At 33.5% G+C, this 21,024-nt stretch overlaps 1 protein-coding gene across 2 annotated transcripts in view; it reads left to right on the forward strand.

Moving 5' to 3' along the window:
* Positions 1-21,024, forward strand: part of CDH9 (cadherin 9) — a 130,213-nt gene that overhangs the window by 82,522 nt on the left and 26,667 nt on the right. For both annotated transcript variants that reach the window (XM_025436371.3, XM_049109410.1), the window contains exon 3: positions 13,678-13,972. In XM_025436371.3, the coding sequence (XP_025292156.1) occupies positions 13,678-13,972 (295 nt within the window). The remainder of the gene's footprint in view (positions 1-13,677; positions 13,973-21,024) is intronic.

Genomic DNA, 21,024 nt, shown 5'->3' on the forward strand with positions numbered 1-21,024 from the left:
CCTACTTTGTATTGGTTGGATTCTTTGTCTTTTGTTTACTGATTCGTAGTATTTTCATATTCATGGAGATGAGTCTTTTGCTATCATATATTCTGCAGTCTAATGGCTTGATTTTTATCTTTACATGGACTTTTTTATGATTTTGTACTTTTCATTTTGTTTTGAATTAATAGACTTTTTTTAGACTTTGTTTTTAAAGCAGTTTTGGGTTTACTGAAAAATAACGGATATTCCAGTATATATAGTATGAGTGGAGTTTCCTCTCCATTAACATCATGGAATAGTGTGGTACATTTGTTATAATTGATGTTGTTAGCAATATTGTTACCTTATAACTAATGTCCATAATTTACAGTAGACTTCACTCTTTGTGTTGTAGAGTTCTATGGGTTTTGACAAGTGAATGTTAACCTGTATCCATCATTATAGTGTCTTACAGAGTAGTTTGCCCTAAAAATCCCCAGTGTCCTATCTATTCACCCCTCCCTCACTCTCCTAAATCCGTGGCAACTGGCGGTATCTTTATTACCTCTAAAGTTTTGTCTTTTCCAGAAATCACAAAGTTGGAATCATACAGTGTGTATGTAGTCTTTTCATATTAGCTTATTTCACTTAGTAATATATATTTAAGGTTCCTGCATGTGTGTTTTTTAAAAAGACTTTTAAATGGTTCGCTAAGAGTAGAGAGAAAATGGAATATAAGGAATGCTAAATAAACCAGAAAAGGCAGAAAAGAACAGACAAGTAAACAAACAAAAAAAAAGAAATAAAGAACCAGCTATTAAAATAAAATAATTACAAATAGGGTAGATATCAAATCAGCTATATCAATCAAACTTTTTAAATGCAAACGATCTAAATACACCAATGGTAGAGAGAGTGGGTAAAAAAAAATATTAAACTCCACTATATGCTGTCTAAAATGAACATCTTTTTAAACATAAAGACACAGATTAAAAGTAAAGAGATGGAGAAATGTATCCCAAGCTAACGGTAAAGAAAGTTGGAGTAGCCATATGAAAATCAGATGCAGCCAATATCAGAACAGAACCACTAATCAGGGATAAATAGAAACATTACATAATGGCAAAAAGGTCAGTCCTCCAAAAAGACAACAATCCTTAATGTGTATGCACCTAACAGCAGAGCATCAAAATACACTATCTTTTGATGAATAGATTTTAATTTTTATTAAATAAACATATTGTCTTTATTATCTTTATTGTTAGCACCTATTGATTTTGCATAAGAAATATTTACCGATCGCAGTATCGTGAAGTCAGAGTCATGTTTTTTTCCAAGATGTTTTTCTTGTTTCAGCTATTATATTTAAGTGTAATACATCTCAAATTCATTTTTGTGGGTCATGTGAGGTATGGATGAAGTTTCTTCATTTTTTAAATACTGATGATCAACTGAGTTGCTAAAGAATTTGCTGAGAATTCATCCACAAAATTGCATTGGCACCTGTTTCCAAACTCAAATGACTGTGTATCTGTGAGTTTATTTCTAGATTTTCTATTTTGTTCTCATTTGTCTAATACTTGACTGCCTTCATTATTGAAATTATAGAATGAATTTTGAAATTTAACAACATAAATTCTCCTACTTATTTCTTCTTCAAAGTTGTCTAGGCTTCTCTAGGCCATTTGCATTTGCATGTTAATTTTATTTTTAGGTTATTAGTTTGTTACAAAAAATAAGTTGCTGTTATTTTGAAAGGGCTAGCAACGACAACCCAGTTTAAGATATAGTATAATTTGATGAATGTTACATGTGTACTTGAAATGAATGTATATAATCTAGATGTTGGGTTTTGTGCTATAGAAATATTATTGGGATTGATTTAGTTAATAGCTTTGCCCAGATATTCTGTATCTTTACCATTTTTTACTATTTGTCATTTTGGTCTCTAATTACTGAAATTAGCAAGTTAAAATATCTAAACACAGGTATCTGAATGAATTTTATATTGATACAGCTGGTATCAGATATATATATATATAGAGAGAGATTAGCATTCAGTATATTTCATTGTTTTATCAACTGAGAGGTTCTAAAAGCAATGACACCCCAGTAGCAATAAACATATCTTGTGTTCAGATCTTGATTTCTAATGTCATTTTCCAATAAAAAGAACCATAGCTTCTTGAAAAATTGGCTGACTCTAGGACTAGACCAAGAAATCCACAAGATGATCATGGAGTATCTTGTGTTGCCAGAAATTAAGGAAATGCACACATGCAAAAAACACACAACAAAAATAGGGATATGTCAAAAGAACGTAAGAACTAACTGTAAGGGCTCCCAATGGGCAAGACTGAAAAAATTGGAGCGAAGAAATACAGCAATATTAGACCATAACCCGAAATTTAAAAAAAATCCAAGAGTCCAGACTGATATTAATAATCACAAATAAGTAAAAAGGAGAGAATAAATAAGTGTCCCATTGTAGAGCAATTCCAAATGATATATGAAGACATTTCCCCTTCAAAGGGGTGTAACTCCCTAGACCTTAAATGTTGGTAAAACATAATGATTTCCTTCTAAAGAACACAGTAAGAAAGAGGGGCAATAGAGTGACTTTGTGGTAGAGACACTGGAAAACCACCAAGTCAACTAAGTGAACATCGACAATGATGTGTCATACACTTGATATGAGGGGATAAAAAAAATGGCACTTTACTACTGTGGTCTTTCTCCCCAAAGCACATAATCCTAATATAATCATGAGAAAGACCATGAGATAAATCCCAGTAAAGGTACATATTACTAAACACATGTCGTAGACTCATTAAAACCGTGGGCATATCAAAAAGCATAGAAAGTCTGAAAAACGGTCACAGCACTGAGGAATCAAAGGAGCACGAAGACTACATGTAATGTGGATCAGGTAACAATATATTAGATAAAAAGTAAGGGACTCTGAATAAGATATAGACTTTAATTAATAATCATTTGTCAGTGTTGGTTCATTAGTGTAACAAATATACCACAGTAAGATGAGGTTAAGAAGGGAAACTGGGTGTGAGGTATGTGGGAACTGATTATCTTTGTAATTTTTCTACAAATAAAGAATATTCTAAAAATATGATTAGTATATATGTATAGCACTAGAAGAACATGTCTATTGTTTGCATGTTTATTGTCATTTGCTGCTTTAATGATGTAAAAAGAGTATAATGACTTACTATGATCGTCTGTATGAAAATCTCATAATTTCAATTATATGTATAATTACATATATATAGTTTCTTATAAGAAACTAAAAGCTAATCATTTTCATAACAAAATCCAACTGTGATTTGGATTTGTCTACTACTTGTCTTAGTTTTATGAGAAACGTTTCACTTTGAAATTTATTATTAGCTCCATGAACAATAATTATTGTTATATCGTCATGAGATACATCATTTACGAAGTTTATCATTATGAAGTTTCCTCTGTATCATTTCTTAAAGTTCATTTTGTCAAATACTAACATAGCCTCACACACTTCCTTATAGTTAATATTTACAGTTTTCATGTCTTTAAATTTATTTGTATCATCATATTGCAGACATGACTCATAATCTACATATAATGAAGTACTTGTTTTAGTGGATTCTGATAATCCTTTTCTTACTTGAGTTTTTAGCCCACTAATATGAATGTAATCACTAATATGTTTGTGCTTATATCTATTACTGGTCTTCTTGTTTTACATTTGTTCTAATTATTCTTTGTTTATCTCTTGTTTCCTGCCTTTGTTTATAAAAAAATCTCTCTCTCTGTCTCATCTTTTTTTTTTCCTACTAATTACTGTTCCATTTTATTGATATCCTTACCATTTCAGCTTTATCTCCTTGTATTATTTAGCAGTTGCTCTAAGGATTATAAAAGAATAATAAGGAAAAGGATAATATGCATCCTTAACTTACTGAAGTTGAACTGGAATATGATATCATTACCACATAATGTTAAAACTTTGTAAAAATATAATTCCATTTATATTCCACTTTTCTATTATTGTTATATATTTTATGTTTACTGTGTTATATAAATCTTAAAATATATTGATTTTTTCCAAGATTTATAGAGTTGATTTTCTTTAAGGAATATTTTTAAACAATCTCTTACATTTACTGGCTCTTTTGCCCTTTTGAAGGCTCATTTCTTTCTTTACATCAAGGATTCAATTTAGGATTATTTCCTTTCAATCTAAAGACATTTCTTTAGTATTGCTTAAAGTAAAAGTCTTATTACAGTGAATTCTCTCTGCATTTTTTTCTCTCAAAATATTATTTCTTAATTATTGGAAGTTATTTTTACTGAACGATTCTGGTTTCCTTTATTTCTACGTGAAATCAGCTTCTTGTTTTTTTTTTTTTTTACCCTAAACTTATAATTATTCCTTTGATTATTTTAAGATTATTGGATTACTCTGGGTTGTCCATAGATACAGATATACAGAACATATTTATATGTCTACTTATATGTATTTCTTATGAGAAATTGGTTTGCATGATTTCAGAGCCTCAGAAGCCCCAAAACCTGCAGTTGGCAAGGTAGAGACTCAGGAGAACCAATTATATAGGCTTTATACTGAGTCTGAATGGCTGGAAATGTTGCATTCCAGTTTGATCTGAATCTAAAAGCAGGAGAAGATCAATGTCCCAGCTCAAACACAGTTGGCCAAAGAAAGCAAATTCACTTTTTCAGCCTTTTTTGTATTTAGGCTTTCAGTGGATTGGCTGATTCATACCCACAGTGGAAGAGCAATCTGCTTTGCCTGACCCATTGATTCAAATATTAATCTCATCAAGAAACATTTTCACAGACACATCCAGAATAATGTTTAACCAGGGATCTGGAAACTGTATGGCCCAGTCAATCTAACACATAAAATTAACCATGATAAGTCCACTCCTTCTTAACCTGGCACCCATAAACATTTCCTTAAACCATGCGTAATCTCAAATAAAGACAATCATGAGGTCATAATTCTGCCTAACAGGATACAACTATTCTGCATACAACTGAAATTGTGCTAACCCCTTCCCCAGAAGAGGTAAGGTCCTTTAATGATGGATATTCTTCTCCTTGATATCCTGTGAGTTAAATACAATAATTTAAGATTAATAATACTTAAATACTATAAAGTTTATGTATCTTATGTTATATGATAAGGGAAAAAGAGAGGGATAAAAAGATATTTGCTTTGTTTACACATGAACATGCTCACGACAAAGAGTCATTTCTATCACTAAACACATGATCATATTTGTAATTATTTACCTCCACTACACATTCTATTTTCCCTTTACCTTCAGCAAGCATCTAATCTGGTTGTGGTTCTTTACCCATTAGGCAACTCAAACCTTCATTCCTGAAGGGTCTGGACGACTTTTATGGACTGGGTTGTTGTAGTTTTTCACTCATCTGAATCACATGGCATATTAATACTAAGAGACACTCTAAGGGATTCCAAGCATACTCTTCCTTGCCTCCATTTCACCTGTATACTCAATCACCTTAGGCAATATAGAAACTCTCCTGTTTGCCTATTAATTTAGAAGAGTGAGGAATCCAACAATCTCAGTTTACAGCTTAATGAAATTACCGTTGTGTCTCCTGATGGAAACATTCTTTCCTGTAGAACTAAGAATTCTAGGCCACCTAACATAAGGCCTCAGGAACAGGGAGCAAGTTATGCTGGTGTGTCACTAGGGGTAATAGTGAGAGAAACCTCTCCCATTTCCACTTCTTAATTCTTGGACCTGTGAATCCTGAAATAGCACCATTTATTGGATGCTGATTCAGAGCATATGAAGCCTTCAAAAGAAACTCACCCCACTCCTACAACGTATCAGCACCTAGCTGCCGTTGTAACGGAGTCTTCAAAAGGTCATTCCATCATTCTGTCAAATCAGCTGCTGCAGGATGGTGTGGATCATGGTAAGACCAGTGAATTTCATGTTTTTACTTATTGTCACACTTGTTTTGTTGTGAAGCGATTTCCTTTATCAGAACTAACACTGTGCAGAATGGCGTGATGATGGATAAGGCATTCTGTAAGTCTATCGATGGTAATTTTGGCAGAATCACTGTCCAGGGATGGCAAACTTATATCCAGAGTAAGCATCTATTTTAGGTATAATATAAAAAAAACAAAATAAAAACATTGTCCCTTCCAGGATGGAAGCAGTTCAGTGTAATGGACCAGCCACCAGGAAGCTAGACGATCACCTGAGGGAATGATACCATATTGGAAGCTAAATGTTGGTTTTTACTGCGGTACATTGGGCATGCAGCAGTGACTATATCGCCAGATAGTCCTTAGTGAGTGAATGTCCATGTTGCTGAGCCCTTGCATAACTTCCATTCCTGTCACCATGGCCACTTTGTTCATGAACTCATTAGGAAATGTCAGGATTGGCTAGGAAAAGAGGCTGACCGGGAGACACATAACAAGTCATCCCATCCACTTGATTAAGATTCCAATCTGTTGAGGTCACCCATTGGTGAACATTCACATGGGATGTAAATACTTTCATGTTTTTTGCACATTTGAAGAGGTGTGCCCAGATCCCTCTTTCCCAAATGGCTTTGTCAACAATTTTCCAATAACGTTTCTTTCAAGTTCTGGGACATCCAGCCAAACCATTAGTGACAGCTCATGAATTGGTATATAATCACAAATCTGGCCATTTTTCTTTCCAAATAAGTGAACAACCAGGTGCACTGATTGAAGTTCTGACCACTGAGAGGTTTATTCTTCACCATTGCCCTTCAAAAATGTCCCAGAAAGGGACTGTAGTGCTACAGCTGTTCACTTTTCTTTGAGGCCTGAGTATCATGCAGAATTATCTGTAAACCAGGCTCAGACTTTTCCTTTTGTGTCAACCAATTGGAAGAACTCCTCATGAGGCCATAAGTACAGGCTGGGAAGGAGAAGGCAGTGTAACGTGAGTGGCGACCAGAAGCATTTGGGCCACTTTTTCCTGTAACTTAACTTACACTTTCAGGACATGTGCAGACCTGATGGCATCTGTATTACTGCCATTTGATGATGGAGTGCTGGTGTACATACTCAACTTTATGGCTTGTTGGATCAGTTAACATGCAGTTCGTGACTGGTAGCACAGGCTTCATGGTAAGTTGGTGGCTCATGGTTAAATATCCAGTTTCTAAGGCCCAGTAGCAGACCAAAGCTCTTTCTCAAAAGGAGATTGTATCCACAGAGGATAGCAGGTCTCCATCCCGGAATCCTAAGGGTCTGCACTGCTGATCACCTATAAGAGCCTGTCAAAGGCTCAGAGCATCATCTCCATCTGCCACTGACACTTCAAGCACTATTGCATCTGCTAAATTTTATGGCCCAAGTGGTGGAACAGCGCCTACCGCAGGCCAGACATATTGCAGAGGCTTCTCAAGTCCTGGGTCTCACTCAAAACTAGCAGCTTTTCAGGTGTTTCCGTAAATGGATAGAAATAACATATCCAAACGAAAGATATGCTACCTCAAGAATCCAAAGAGGACCACTATATATTGTGCCTCTTTTTTGATTGTAGGATGGGACAGATGTAAAATTTATCTTTTACAACAGGATGGGTTTAGGATCCACTGGGCCCCCTAGACACACCTCAGGTAAAATTCCAGTCAATCACCTGACCTCCACATACCTCTACCCTGCTTGGCAAATCACACTGAGGTTTTTGGTCTCCTGGAATCAATGAGAATTCAGAGCTAGTGTCCACTAATCCTCGAATGTCTGATTATTTCCTACCTCCTCCCCTTACTGTGCACAATTACTTTGGCCAAAGGCATAGGTCCATTTGGGGAAGATTGGGAAAAAGACTAACAGTATGAATATTTGGGCATGTACAGGGAATGTTCTCAAGGGGGGCTTCAACATTACCTTCATTCAAAGGATCTGGGTCAGCAAACTGGCTCAAGTCTGGGAATGAACTGAGGAGTCCTGACTCTCTGTATTATGGCTCAAGTTAGTCTTTTGTTTTCTTGACCTTAAACTTTTCTGCTTTTACAGATCAAATGAGAATTTAGTAGACTGCTTATCTATTGCCCTTCAAGGAACACCATGATCAACTAGCCAACGTCCTAGGTCTGAGTGAGTCAGACTATCCTGACCACTGCTTTGACTCTGCTGTCCTTTATGGTAATCCTGCTACCTTCCTTTGGGCAGTTGAGTGCTTCTACTTGGCCCCAGCCACTCTGGGATCCAATTACTCCCACTGCATTTAGGTACCCCAATTCAGTGATTGCAGTTTCCGTGGTAAGCTGTAGCCTACAGAGAGGAGTGATCCCAAAGCTCTTAAATGACGCTGAGCTCCCACACAAATTTATTTCTCCTAGTAGTGGTGAAAGGTTTATCCTCTGGACCCTTTCAGTGTGGGTATGTATGTCTTAAACAGACATAATTTAAAATTTTTAGCTTATTTTGCATATACATATTTACTTTTTTCAAATTTCTTAAAAACAAATAAACAGGGGCCCCACCGGGTGGCTCAGTGGTTGAGCGTCTGCTTTTGGCTCAGGTTGTGATCCCAGGGTCCTGGGAAGGAGTTCCTCATCATGTCTCTCATGAATAAATTAAAAAAATAAATAAATGTAGCTGGCAAAACTATGATACAGTTGATACCATACAAAAATGATCTGTTGAAAAATAATAGCATTTCAAAACTCTATCTAGGTTTTATTGTGCTACCAGGGTTTTATTCAAATTTAGAAGAGAGGCAAGTAAGCTACTTCCAGGGAGGAAAGACTACTTGGTACATTGAGATCTAAAGAAAATAACTATATTTGGTTTCTCATATTTCTTCAGGAATTTTATGTGGCCTTTGTTCTATAATAGATGAACAATATTCATAAGATTTCTACTTTATTTTGTTTTCATCGATCCTATGAAATTGTTGAGTTTTGGATTCATGTTTGTTATTTATATTTAGGTTATAGTATAATAGGTTTTACTATTGATTTCTATCAACTCTAAATGTATAATTTAAAATTAATAGTATATATGATAAAAAAAAAATCCAATATTTTAAGATAGTATTTTTTCCCTTAGCTTGCACCAGAAAATAAGTATTGTGAGTTTTTATTCTTTCAAATGAAATTGTGGATTTAAAGACACTGCTTTAAAATATGTATTTTTATGTAAGATAATTCTTTTAATATGGCATTTTAAATGACCAGAATAAAGCGTGTATATAAAATATCATGGCAGGAATTAGAATAGGTAGGACAAAGTTATAAATCTAAATTATAATGATTTCAATATATGAATGACTAAAATAATATTTTGTTGCAAATATTTTATTTTTCAATTAAAATTCAGTATTTTCAGACAATAAGCTTATTTTGAAAATCTTGTAAAATCCAATATATTCACATAATGTATTTATTCTGAAAATCTGTAACTATTTTAATTTCTCTCTGGACCTCATATTCAATCCCAGTGGCAAAATTTTAATTTTGAATTTTCCTTGAAATTTTTAAAATCAAATATAAAAATCATTCAGAGAAAAGTGTAGTGATTATGGTTACCATATTGGCTAAATATTCTTCTAGACTTCAAAATACTTTAAATAAGGAGAGAAAGCTTGAAAAGTGAATGGTTTCCATAGGAATTTGCATCTCAGTAAAATATAAAAACATACCTCCCACACATACCACTGGTTGCGCCTATATAACCTGCAGGGAGAAGGAAGATCTCTTCCGGCTCCAGCAACAACACACTCTTCACCACTTGCAGCCAATGAGAAACTGCCACATCTCAAAGTCTTGCTCTTCTTCAATGAACTTTGGTTTAAAACAAATTTCCTCCATTTTCCCCCTCAAACTTAATAAAAGCTAACTTTCCCTTTGTCTCCTCAGATGTGCCTATGGCTTGCCATAGTTTGTTTGCCCTGAATTAGAGTTCTTCTGCTATTCCCAAATACATTCATTTTGCTAATAAAATAACTGGCTTTTTAAAGCATATTATAATTATGCTAAATACATGGAAAACTGATGAGGAAGGATATAGAGAAAATTAAAAATAATTTTGTTATGTGTATGTATGTAAAATTTCTATTGACTTTTTTTTTCCCAAGTTTTTATTTAAATTCGAGTTAGTTGACATATAGTTTAAAATTAGTTTCAGGTTTAAAACTTATCAATTCAACATTTACATACAGCACCAGATGCTTATCACAACAAACACCCTCCTTAATACTCACCACCTATTTTACCCTATCCTCCCCTCTGGTGACCATCAATTAGTTCTTTATAGTTAAAGAGTCTGTTTCTTGGCTTTCCTCTCCCCCCCCCCCCCGCCCCACTGTATTCTTTTGTTTTATTCCTTAAATTCCACATATGAGTCAGGCTGACTTATACTGCTTAGCATAAATACTCCTTAGCTCCATCCCACATTGTTGCAAATGACAAGATTTCATTCTTTTTTTGTGGCTGAATAATATTCCATCACACACACATGTGCGCACATGTACACACACCCCACATCATCTGTATCCATTCAGCAGTCAATGGACTTTAGGTTCCTCCCATAATTTTGGTATTGGTGATGACACTGCTATAAACATTGGGGTGCATGTGCCCCTTCAAATCAGTATTTTTGTATCCTTTGGGTAAATACCTAGTAGTGGAATTGGCAGATCATAGTTAGTTTTATTTTTAACTTTTTGAGGGACCTCCATACTGTTTTCCACAGTGGCTGTGCCACTTTACATTGTCATCAACAGTGCGAGAGTTTTCCCCTTTCTTCACATCCTCCCCAACACCTGTTGTTTCCTGTTGTTGATTTTATCCATTCTGACAGGTGTGAGGTGATATTTCACTGTCACTTTGTATTTCCCTGATGGTGAGTGAGGTTAAGCATCTTTTCATGTGTCTATTAGCCATCTGGATGTCATCTTTTGGAAAATGTCTATTCATGTCTTCTGCCTATTTTCAAATTGGATTATTTGGTTTTGGGGTGTTGAGTTTTATAAGTTCTTTATGTATTTTTGATATTAACCCTTTATCAGATATGACATTTGCAAATATCTTTTCTCCCATTCCAAAGGTTGCCTTTTAGTTTTATTCTTTCCTTCACTGTGCAGAAGCTTTTTAGTTTGATGAAGTCCCAATAGTTTACTTTTACTTTTGTTTCCCTTGCCTCAGGAGATCTATTTAGCAAATAAGTTCCTTTGGCCAGTGTCATAAGAGTTACTGTCTGTGACCTCCTCTAAGATTTTTATGGTTTTAGAGTTTTCACCCATTTCAAATTTAGTTTTGTCTAAGAAAGTGGTCCAGTGTAATTCTTTTCCATATTGTTGTCCAATTATCTCAACACCATTTTTTGGAGACTCTTTTCCCATTGAATATCTTTTACCACTTAGTTGAAGATTAATTGGACCATGTAGTTGTGGGTTCATTTCTGGTTTTTCTATTCTCTTCCATTGATCTATGTGTTTATTTTTGTGCCAGTACCATACCATTCTGACTACTACAGCTTTGTAATAAATAAAGCTTGAAGTCTGGAATTGTGATGCCTCCAGCTCTCCTTTTCTTTTCCAGGGTGCTTCAGCTATTTGGGGTCTTCTGTGGTTCTATACAGAGTTTAGAATTGTTTGCTTAAGGTCTGTGAAAAATGTTGTTGGTATTTTGATAACATTAGATGTGTAGATTGCTTTGGGTAGTATAGTCATGTTAACAGAATTTGTTCTTCTAATCCATGATCATGGAATGTCTTTCTATTTTTATGTCATCTTCAATGAAATCCTAGCAATTTAAAAGAAAAATAAAGCTTTCTCTTTTAGATTACATCTTAGTGAGCTCAGTAAACAATTTCACCAAATGTGATGAATATCATGATAGGGCACTGAAATGTGCTTTTTAATTACATAACTGGCATATCCATTCTAATCTAGAGACTCAGAGAAATCATCCTTATTTTAAATGAGTTATGATAAATATTTAGTTAAGATACAATGCAGAGAAGGGAAGGATGTTAAAGGGTAAGAGAAAAATACACAAACATGAAATATGAAATTAGAACAGGCCCTCTGGAAATGAAGAAAATAGAACAAGGCAAAACAATACTATCGGTCTGTACAGAATGATAATAAAGTGGGTAAAGGTGACAGAGATATATCTGGAGACAAGGACGAGATTACAGAAAATGCATAAGTAAAGTGATAGAGTCCAAACAATTAGAACAATAATAAAAATAAAGACTATTTTTAAAAGAATACTATTTCCTTTTAATAGAATAGCTTTAGATTAAACACACACATAATTTGCTCAATGTAACACAAATTTGCATGAGACTAACCCAATTGTAAGAATTTATATTCATGTTTCTGTTGCACTGTACCTTGCTGAAGATCTTTAAGCTAAGAAATAACATGACCATACTTTTGATATAGAAAAATCACTTTCTATAGAATGGAAAATTGTTTGGAGTAGAGCGATAGGAGAGACAGAGGTCAGTTAGGAAATTACTACAGTGGTCCAGAAAAGTTCTGATGGAGGACAAAACCAGGGTGATAGCCATAGAGATGGAGACATATGGATGAGTGAAGAGATTTCAGAGAAGAAAAGACTGTATATGATTAGTTTAGCATTGGGATTAAAAGTAAAGAGGAATAAAATATGAATCCCAACTTTGTTATTTTGGCTAACATAAAAAATAGAAACATTATTTAAATAGTCAAATAATTCAAAGCTGGAAGGGGACACCAAAAAAATAGGTGGAGCCAGGATGTAATGGGAGTATATGCGGAAGACAACATGGGAGGAATAGGCTAGTTAAGGCTCAAGTTTCAGAATAGTGTTGGATTGAAAAAAATGTTAAGATTTTTTCCAATTGTTACATTTCTATGAATAGATGATCTATTTGTTTGTTTTATACTCCTTGGACAGCCTCATACATTAAGTAGTTTATTTTTAAGATGGTTATATATCAAAAGAAGAAAGGCAACTTATGAAAAAATATTTATATGACCAATGGAAAAGCCTTATGTTTTTTTTATATCACTTGGATTTTATATAAGCCCAGAAAATATGTCAATCTCAAAAGAGAGAGAGAGAGAGAGAGAACATCATGGTTGAGAGTGTACTTTCCCAAAGTCATATAGAGAAGAATTTTTGAAGTTAAAACTAAAATTAAAATTCTCTCTCTCTGTTTGGTCTCTCTGAAGACAGAGCCTCTGAATATACAAACAATATCATACTGAAGGGATGTAAAATCAGTTTATAATTATGGAATATATCATAAACTTATCATCAAAAGTTCAAAATGTCTTATATCATCTCTTTGAGTTGAATGATATTAAAATGTAATCAGGAGTATGTCAATATTTTACACCCAAATTAGATTTATTGATCTTTTTTTTATTTGTTAATGTGCTACAGGTTTAAATCTTTGAATCATTCAAAACTGTGTTTCAAAAAATATATTCATTTTTATCTTACTTTAAATATAGTCCCTTATATGTAAATATAATTATTTAAAGTTTTGGAGAATGATAAAGCTGAAATGTTTAGTATTCTTACAGTGAAAATTAAGATAGCTGTTATAACCATTGTTTCCGTGATGTTATGTGGAGACGAATTGATATGTGCCAAAATTATTTTTTTTCTGTAATAGCAATGCATGTATTTATAGAACTTCTCTTTTTTGCCTTTCTGAAGCTTCACACTGACCAAGATAAAGGAGATGGAAATTTAAAATACATATTAACAGGAGATGGAGCTGGCAGTCTATTCGTTATAGATGAAAATACAGGAGATATTCATGCTGCAAAGAAATTAGACAGAGAAGAAAAATCCCTATACATTCTTCGTGCCAAGGCTATAGACAGAAAGACCGGGCGGCAGGTGGAACCTGAATCTGAATTTATTATTAAAATCCATGATATCAATGACAATGAACCAAAATTCACAAAAGACTTATACACTGCCAGTGTTCCTGAAATGTCTGGAGTCGGTAGGTATATGCTAATCCATGTAAACTAACATTTTTATTTGTTTGCTTGCTAAGATAATTATTACGGGCATACAGTTACCATATGTGGCCCCTTTCAAGATAAGAACTATAACTGAAAACTACTATTTAGTCTTAACTATCTCACTTCTAATTATTTTCAATTTTATATATTTTAATGAATCCTACTATGTTGTAACTTATACTTAAAATGATATCTAAGTATGTGATCTAAAAATATGATTACTGAGAACAGTTATTCCATTGCATTTCAATCAACATCTTCACCTCTACTCAACTGCTATTCAAATGGCAGTCAAGCTGAATGTATTTTCGCCTGAAACAGAAAAGACATATCAGAGAGTGTCAGCAGTTTTGCACAGTTTTGGACAGTTTTGTTTGCATTATTTTGCATAACAACTAATGCTTGCATTTGACAAATTTCTTTTGATCATCTCATTTGATCACTGAAACAACTTCACGTGGAGGCATGGGAAATAGAACTTTAAATCCTCATTCTGTTAATTAGAAACCCAGGATTCTGAAAGATTAAGCAACTGAAATAAGATCAAATAACCTGGTACCATAATAACAATATTCCAAGTCTTTTAATGCTATTTTAGCTGTGTTTCACTCCCGAATAATAGTTTATTATGCAAACAGAAAATAATTGTTTCACTTTTAAGGCTGCTCACAATTTTAAATACCATCTGTTATAATGCAATTTTTTATCTGTATGTGTAAGTTAAGATTTGTTAATGAGATAAGAGCTATTATTAAATAAAACATATTTAAAAAAAGTGATATAAACTTACTGTAATATCTAAAATATACAACTAATTTTCAAAGTTTCATACTAAATTAGTTGAGTATTATTTCAAAGACACTTTTCGGTGATTAACTTTGAAATTCTTACAATCAATACATGCTTCAGTCTAAAACGATTTCTTTCCAAGGAAAAACAAACTTCTATCCATCTTTACCGACTGAATGATATAAAATGTTTCTTAACTATGTGTGTCATCTAGCCAGAAGAACCAAGGTTTGTAAAGAAGTTATTTCTTCTCACCTCAATTGAAATCTCATCCCTCTGAGAAAAGTGCAGTTCTACTGCCTTTTCAGGTATCCATTCCAATGATATGAAAGGAGGTTAGCAAATTAGACAGGAGTGCTATGAAACCAGAAAGCCTAGGATGAAATATGAATGGTTGTGTTTTCTTTAACATTTTAAAATATCTGCTGGCCCAGTGTAGTCTCGTGGAAAGTACTTGATTGGTCCATATATGATGACTAGCGGGCTAATGTAGATAAACATCATGATCTCCTATGGGCGTATTATTGAGTTAAAGATACATCTAAAATTATGCTCTCCATTTCAACTTCCTATTAATGAGTATTCTAAAGTAGTTTTGAAAAAAAAAGTAGTTTGGTTTTTTGGGTAACACACTTTAACCTTTATAAAATATTACTGTTTATCCTGCATGTATGTTATTTTGCCAGATAAAAAAAATAAATTATTTACTTATTTATTGGAGAGAGAGGAGGAGAGAGAGTGTGAGCAGGGGGAGAGGCAGAGGGGGAAGGAGAAGATGATGGAAAGAACCCTAAGCAGACCCTGCACTGGGGTTGGGCTTGATCTCACAACTCTGAGATCATGACCTGAGCCAAAACCAAGAGTCAGATGCTTAACTGACTAAGCCACTCAGGTGCCCCTATTTTTCCAGATATTTTGACACTTAATAATAAAAAAAAATTCATTTATCCTTCTGGAAATAGTTTGATCTACAGGAATAAAGTGTGTAATTTGGACAACAGATATTTGAATATGACACATTTTGATAATAACTGATTTATATTTGAATAACCCTAAAAATTTTCAAATTACCTCATTTTAAAAACCAGAATATTTATCTATCAGAGACTACTGATATTGAAACTCAACTAACCTATATTTTCCCCATATTATTTTGTGCTGTTTAATGGAATATTATCTCTCTACTCTGTGTATTCCTATTGTCTACCTAATTTCTTTTTTTTTTCCTTTTGAGAGATAGAGTGAGTGAGAGGGAGAGCACGTGAGTAGGGGCAGAAGGAGAGAGAGAAGCAGACTCTTCTGCTGAGCAGGGAGCCCGATGTGGGACTCAATCCCAGGACCCTGGGATCATGACCTGAGCCAAAGGCAGATGCTCAACCACTGAGCCACTCAGGCACCCCCAACTACCTAATTCAAATATATTCTATATCACTGTTTTATTAATATTTATTAAGTATATAATAAGAGCAGGTCTAGAATAAGCACTTGAATATTTTATTAAAAAAATACTTCACTTGTTTAATACCCATAATAAAATACAGAATATATAAGTTTATACATGGAAGAAAGCTTGCAGATTATGTTGTCAAAAAAGCCCTTCCCTGTAAGACAATCTATATTTCATTTATATATATTTTAAATTGTGGGCAGTACAATTTCTGATTATAGCAGAACCTAATTAAAAATTCAAATCATTGTCAATTGCATTGCCTCTGTGCCTACAATTCCAACAAAACTGATAACAAACAAACAAACCACAACAACCACCATATAGCAGGTAGCTATATTTCTCTGGTTGTAGCTTTTCATATTAATATAAGAAGATTTTAAAACTACAGTTACATCTTGGGACACCTGGGGAGCCTAGTTTGTTAAGTGTTGACTCTTGGTTGTGGCCCAGGTCAGAACCTCAGGGTCCTGGGATGCAGCCCTGTGACTGGCTCTGCATTTAGCTCGGAGTCGGCTCATGATTTTTTTTTCTCTCTCTCTCTTTCATAAATAAATAAACAAACAAATAAATAAATAAATAAATAAATAAATAAATAAATAAATAAAATCTTTAAAAAAATTACACTACAGGTAAATCTTTATCTTATTTATGGATGATATTTATTATTAATACTAAGCTTGATATCACTGCATTAATTTCTTCATATTTGGCCCACAGATAGACTTTAATATATGTGTGACTATTTTTTAAATATAAATGTAGATATTATACACACACACACACACACACACAGAAGACACCACATTATACCTTTTCTAATAAATAAGTAAAAAAAGCCCCAAAGAGTGAGCCCCCAAACACACAATTTGTTACTATACTATTTGCAAAAAGAAAAAAAAAAATAAAAGCAGAGAAAGCTGTATAATTTTAATGCCTTAGTATTTCCCCCACTGTAAGATAGTTATGCTTATTATGCAAAACATAATTTGAAAAACTTCTAATTTTGTTACATTCTTAGTAACTTTTCAAAAGTAGCATTTTTCTTATTTTATTCTTTAATTCAAATGCCCTTCTCAACAAAGTTAAATCCAAATAAGAGGAAGGGGAAGGACTGCAATGTACCTTAAGATTTTAGATCTATTAATATATAAATTAATAGTTAATGCTTTTTATATTTTGAAATTATATTGTCTTTTGTTGTAATTAAGGGAAAATTAATATTAACTCAGAATAATTTTGTAGATGTGATTGTCACTATTTTTACCTATACAAATAATCAATTGCAAAGAAATACTAAAGGATGATACTTAAGAACTTTTTCAGGCTGTGTGTAATCTCTATACTAAGAGTTAAAGCCCATACATAGACAAAAAATAAATAATAATAAATAATAAATAATAATAGACTGCTTTTATAAATTATTTAATTCTAATATTAGTTTCATTATATTAGTGATTTTTACTTAAACCAGAGCTTAAAAAAAGAAAAAGAAAAAGAAAGAACTACTATTATTGACTTTGGAGGTAAATAGAGTCATAAAATAAAATGAAATTTCTTTATTAGTATCCTACCCTTCTCCTCAATAATATCCTTCAGTGCTCTCCTCCATACTGTCACCTTTTTCAGTTTATTTTTGCCCTAATTGTCTCTTCTTTTTCTCTCTCACCAACTCCTTTCCTTGCTTTAGCCCCCTGCCTCTGATTCTTTCTGTCAAAACCATATGCCATATTCCACAGTGTTTCTCAGAATCACACACTTCTCTCCCTTTCAAAAGTTAAAATCAAATGACTCCAATTGTTGAAATCTGAAGTGCATTAGCATCTTTTCATCAGAACACATCATCTGGATAATGTATAAGGATATATAATGAAGGAAAATGGAATGCAGTGATTTTATGGCAGATCCCAATTTTTATTTTTTTGCATTTTTTGTGATCATTATACTTTGATTAAAGATTATCTGTCACCTATCTATATTTGCATGCATTCATCTTCATCCAGGCAAAATCCCACTGTGTGTATTTGTAGGGTTTGATGCATACCTTCTCCTGGACTGGGTATTTCCCCCAACTGGTCTCTCAAAAACTTATCCAGTTCCCCTCCCATACCATCTATCTCCTCAAGAAGAAATTCTTCTGTAGCTTTCACAGATCACACATTTAACTCACCCAAGGAATCATTTATGACTCATTCCAAGCCTTTTCTTGGTTCACTGCCTGTGGATTCAATAATGTGTTTCATAAAAGCCATGATGCCCTGACGAGCCATGGATTGAAGGGTTGAGAATGGTGCTTCTTTCCTCAGACGGGCTCAGTTGAATTCCATCTCTCTCACCTACTAGATGTGTGGCCATGACCAACCTCTCCATGTCTCAAGGCCTTCATCTTATGCTTATCACAAGAATAATCATATAAATTAAGGGCTATTTGCCAAGCCTATCTTAAGCATTCTGTAAATGTTCATTCCCATTATGACTTTCTGCTAGAACTCTGCTGGGCTTCAAAGATAAAATGTTGAATAAAACCAGACTTAGCCCTCGCCTTTGGAGAGTTTATATCACACAGGACAAAGGGACAAAGTCTACAAATAATAAATATGATAAATTTATCATTCAGACTTCACTAAATTTAATTTTTTAATCTTTGTTTAATACAGAAGTAAAATATTTATTTCAAAGTATGTGAGAACAAATGAAAATTATAAATTATTTCAGAAAATTCTCAGGGATATAAAAATCAAAATCTTTTAATCCATCTTTATGAACACATAATTATAAAATAAGTACAAAAACATAGAAACTACTTTCTAATTTTTTTAAAAGATTTTATTTATTTATTCATGAGAGACACACAGAGAGAGAGAGAGAGAGAGAGAAAGGCAGAGACACAGCTAGAGAGAGAAGCAGGCCCCATGCAGGGAGCCTGACGTGAGACTCGATCCCGGGTCCCCAGGATCAGGCCCTGGGCTGAAGGCAGCGCTAAACCACTGAGCCACCCAGGCTGCCCAGAAACTACTTTCTAATTTTATTACTAAATAAAATTAACTGTGCAATAAATCATTACATTTATTAAAAAAATACAACTATCCATTCCCTTAAGTTCAACACAGTAGTTTTCATTCTACTCTTATAAATGTCATAATAATATGCTGTCAGTGTTCATCAGTGTTAAAAAGCATTCCTAATCATTACCACGATTCTAAGAAAAGGGATAGTACTTTATATGAGTGCTTATAACATTTTAGTCACATTACAAGATTGATTTTTTATTCTTTAGATTAAACTATTTGCCTTTTTTGGGTCAAGTGTTTTGAATATGTTCAAAGATCACATACCCACAATAAAAAGCAAACAACAGAAAACAAATTTAACGACAAAATATATTATTAAAAATGTCAAAAGGTAAGGAAGAGTATTTTTACCTCTTTTCACTATGAAATGACACCCACAGTAAAAGAAAAATGAAAACATAGCAAAATACATGTCATGGAATTGATGAATTAACTACTTGCATTTAGCATATTGATTACACTGAATAATTCATATTTCAAATAACCCTCAAGTATGAAAATAATTCTTATTCTAACTAATATATGTTCACATAGGTTTGCATAAAAAATTCAGTATAAATCAGAAAACCATTTTAGTTGAACTTCTAAACATTATTGTGGGGAGGTGGAGAGCACTTTATTTTCTCTGCATTGGTCTGGCTGGGACGTGAGTGGGTGTTTTTAAATGACAAAGGAGAAAACCTGGGATCCTCCTAGTGAGTCACAGGGTGACCTCTCACAGGACTACCCATTCTGTGGCCTCAAGAGGGAGAGCTCAACTTCTCTTATTTAATTTTGAAAAAACAAAGAAGCATGCTGCTAAATTCATGCTTTAGTATTCAGATACATTGATAGGAAATGAGCTGTTAATCTAATCGGAGTGTACAATTAATTAATTTTTAGAATTTGCATAAGCATATACATGCAAATTTTGAAGAACTTTCACTACAAGTCTATGAGACAAGTTCTGAGGGTGTAACCTACTTGGGGTGTTAAAGTAGGTGACAGGGCCCAGATGGACCTTGTGCTGTCCTAAGTAATTTTAAACTTTATGTAAGAAGCAGAAGTAAATTTTGGAAAATCATATGTAGTGTACTAGAAAACGTCATACCAACTCATGTTGCCCAAGGGATCCATAGTAGGTGTTAGTTAATAGTAGTTTTACAACCATGCTTTGAATCTTTAGAGTGATTAGTGAAATATCAGAAAAGCCCACTAAGATATTTCATGATGCTAAGCTCCTGAAATTTGCAACTTTAAAATCTATTTATCTTTTAAAGATCATAATTTGTGATAAAATAAAAAGAAAATGGTTCAAGTCTTATAAAATAAAATTAAACCGAGAGTCGTGTATAATTCAGTATTGCATGTGACAGAACTATATACTTTCTCAACTTTGTGGGGAAATATTCACTGGTTAATTATGTGCAGCAAATAATAGGAGGCATAGCAATAATCATGTGATTTTGTTAACTACGATTTAAAAGGAGACATTGATGCTTAATAATCATTTATATCTCACCCAGATACAACATTACAGGTCAATTTTATGTTTTTGTTTTTTATAAAAACAGGGTCCACCTGTTTTTTTTTTTATTCTATTTACAATGTACAACTAATCTACCAGAGTAAAAAAAAAGCAGCCCAGGTGTTACCAATACTGGTTTTATCTTTGGATACACATTCCCAGTTAGCAATAAACACATTAATTGAAAATTGCATGTGCACTGTATCCAGAGAAAAA

This window comes from Canis lupus, chromosome 4 (genome assembly GCF_003254725.2).
Source record: "Canis lupus dingo isolate Sandy chromosome 4, ASM325472v2, whole genome shotgun sequence".
In the NCBI taxonomy this organism is placed as follows: Eukaryota; Metazoa; Chordata; class Mammalia; order Carnivora; family Canidae; genus Canis; species Canis lupus.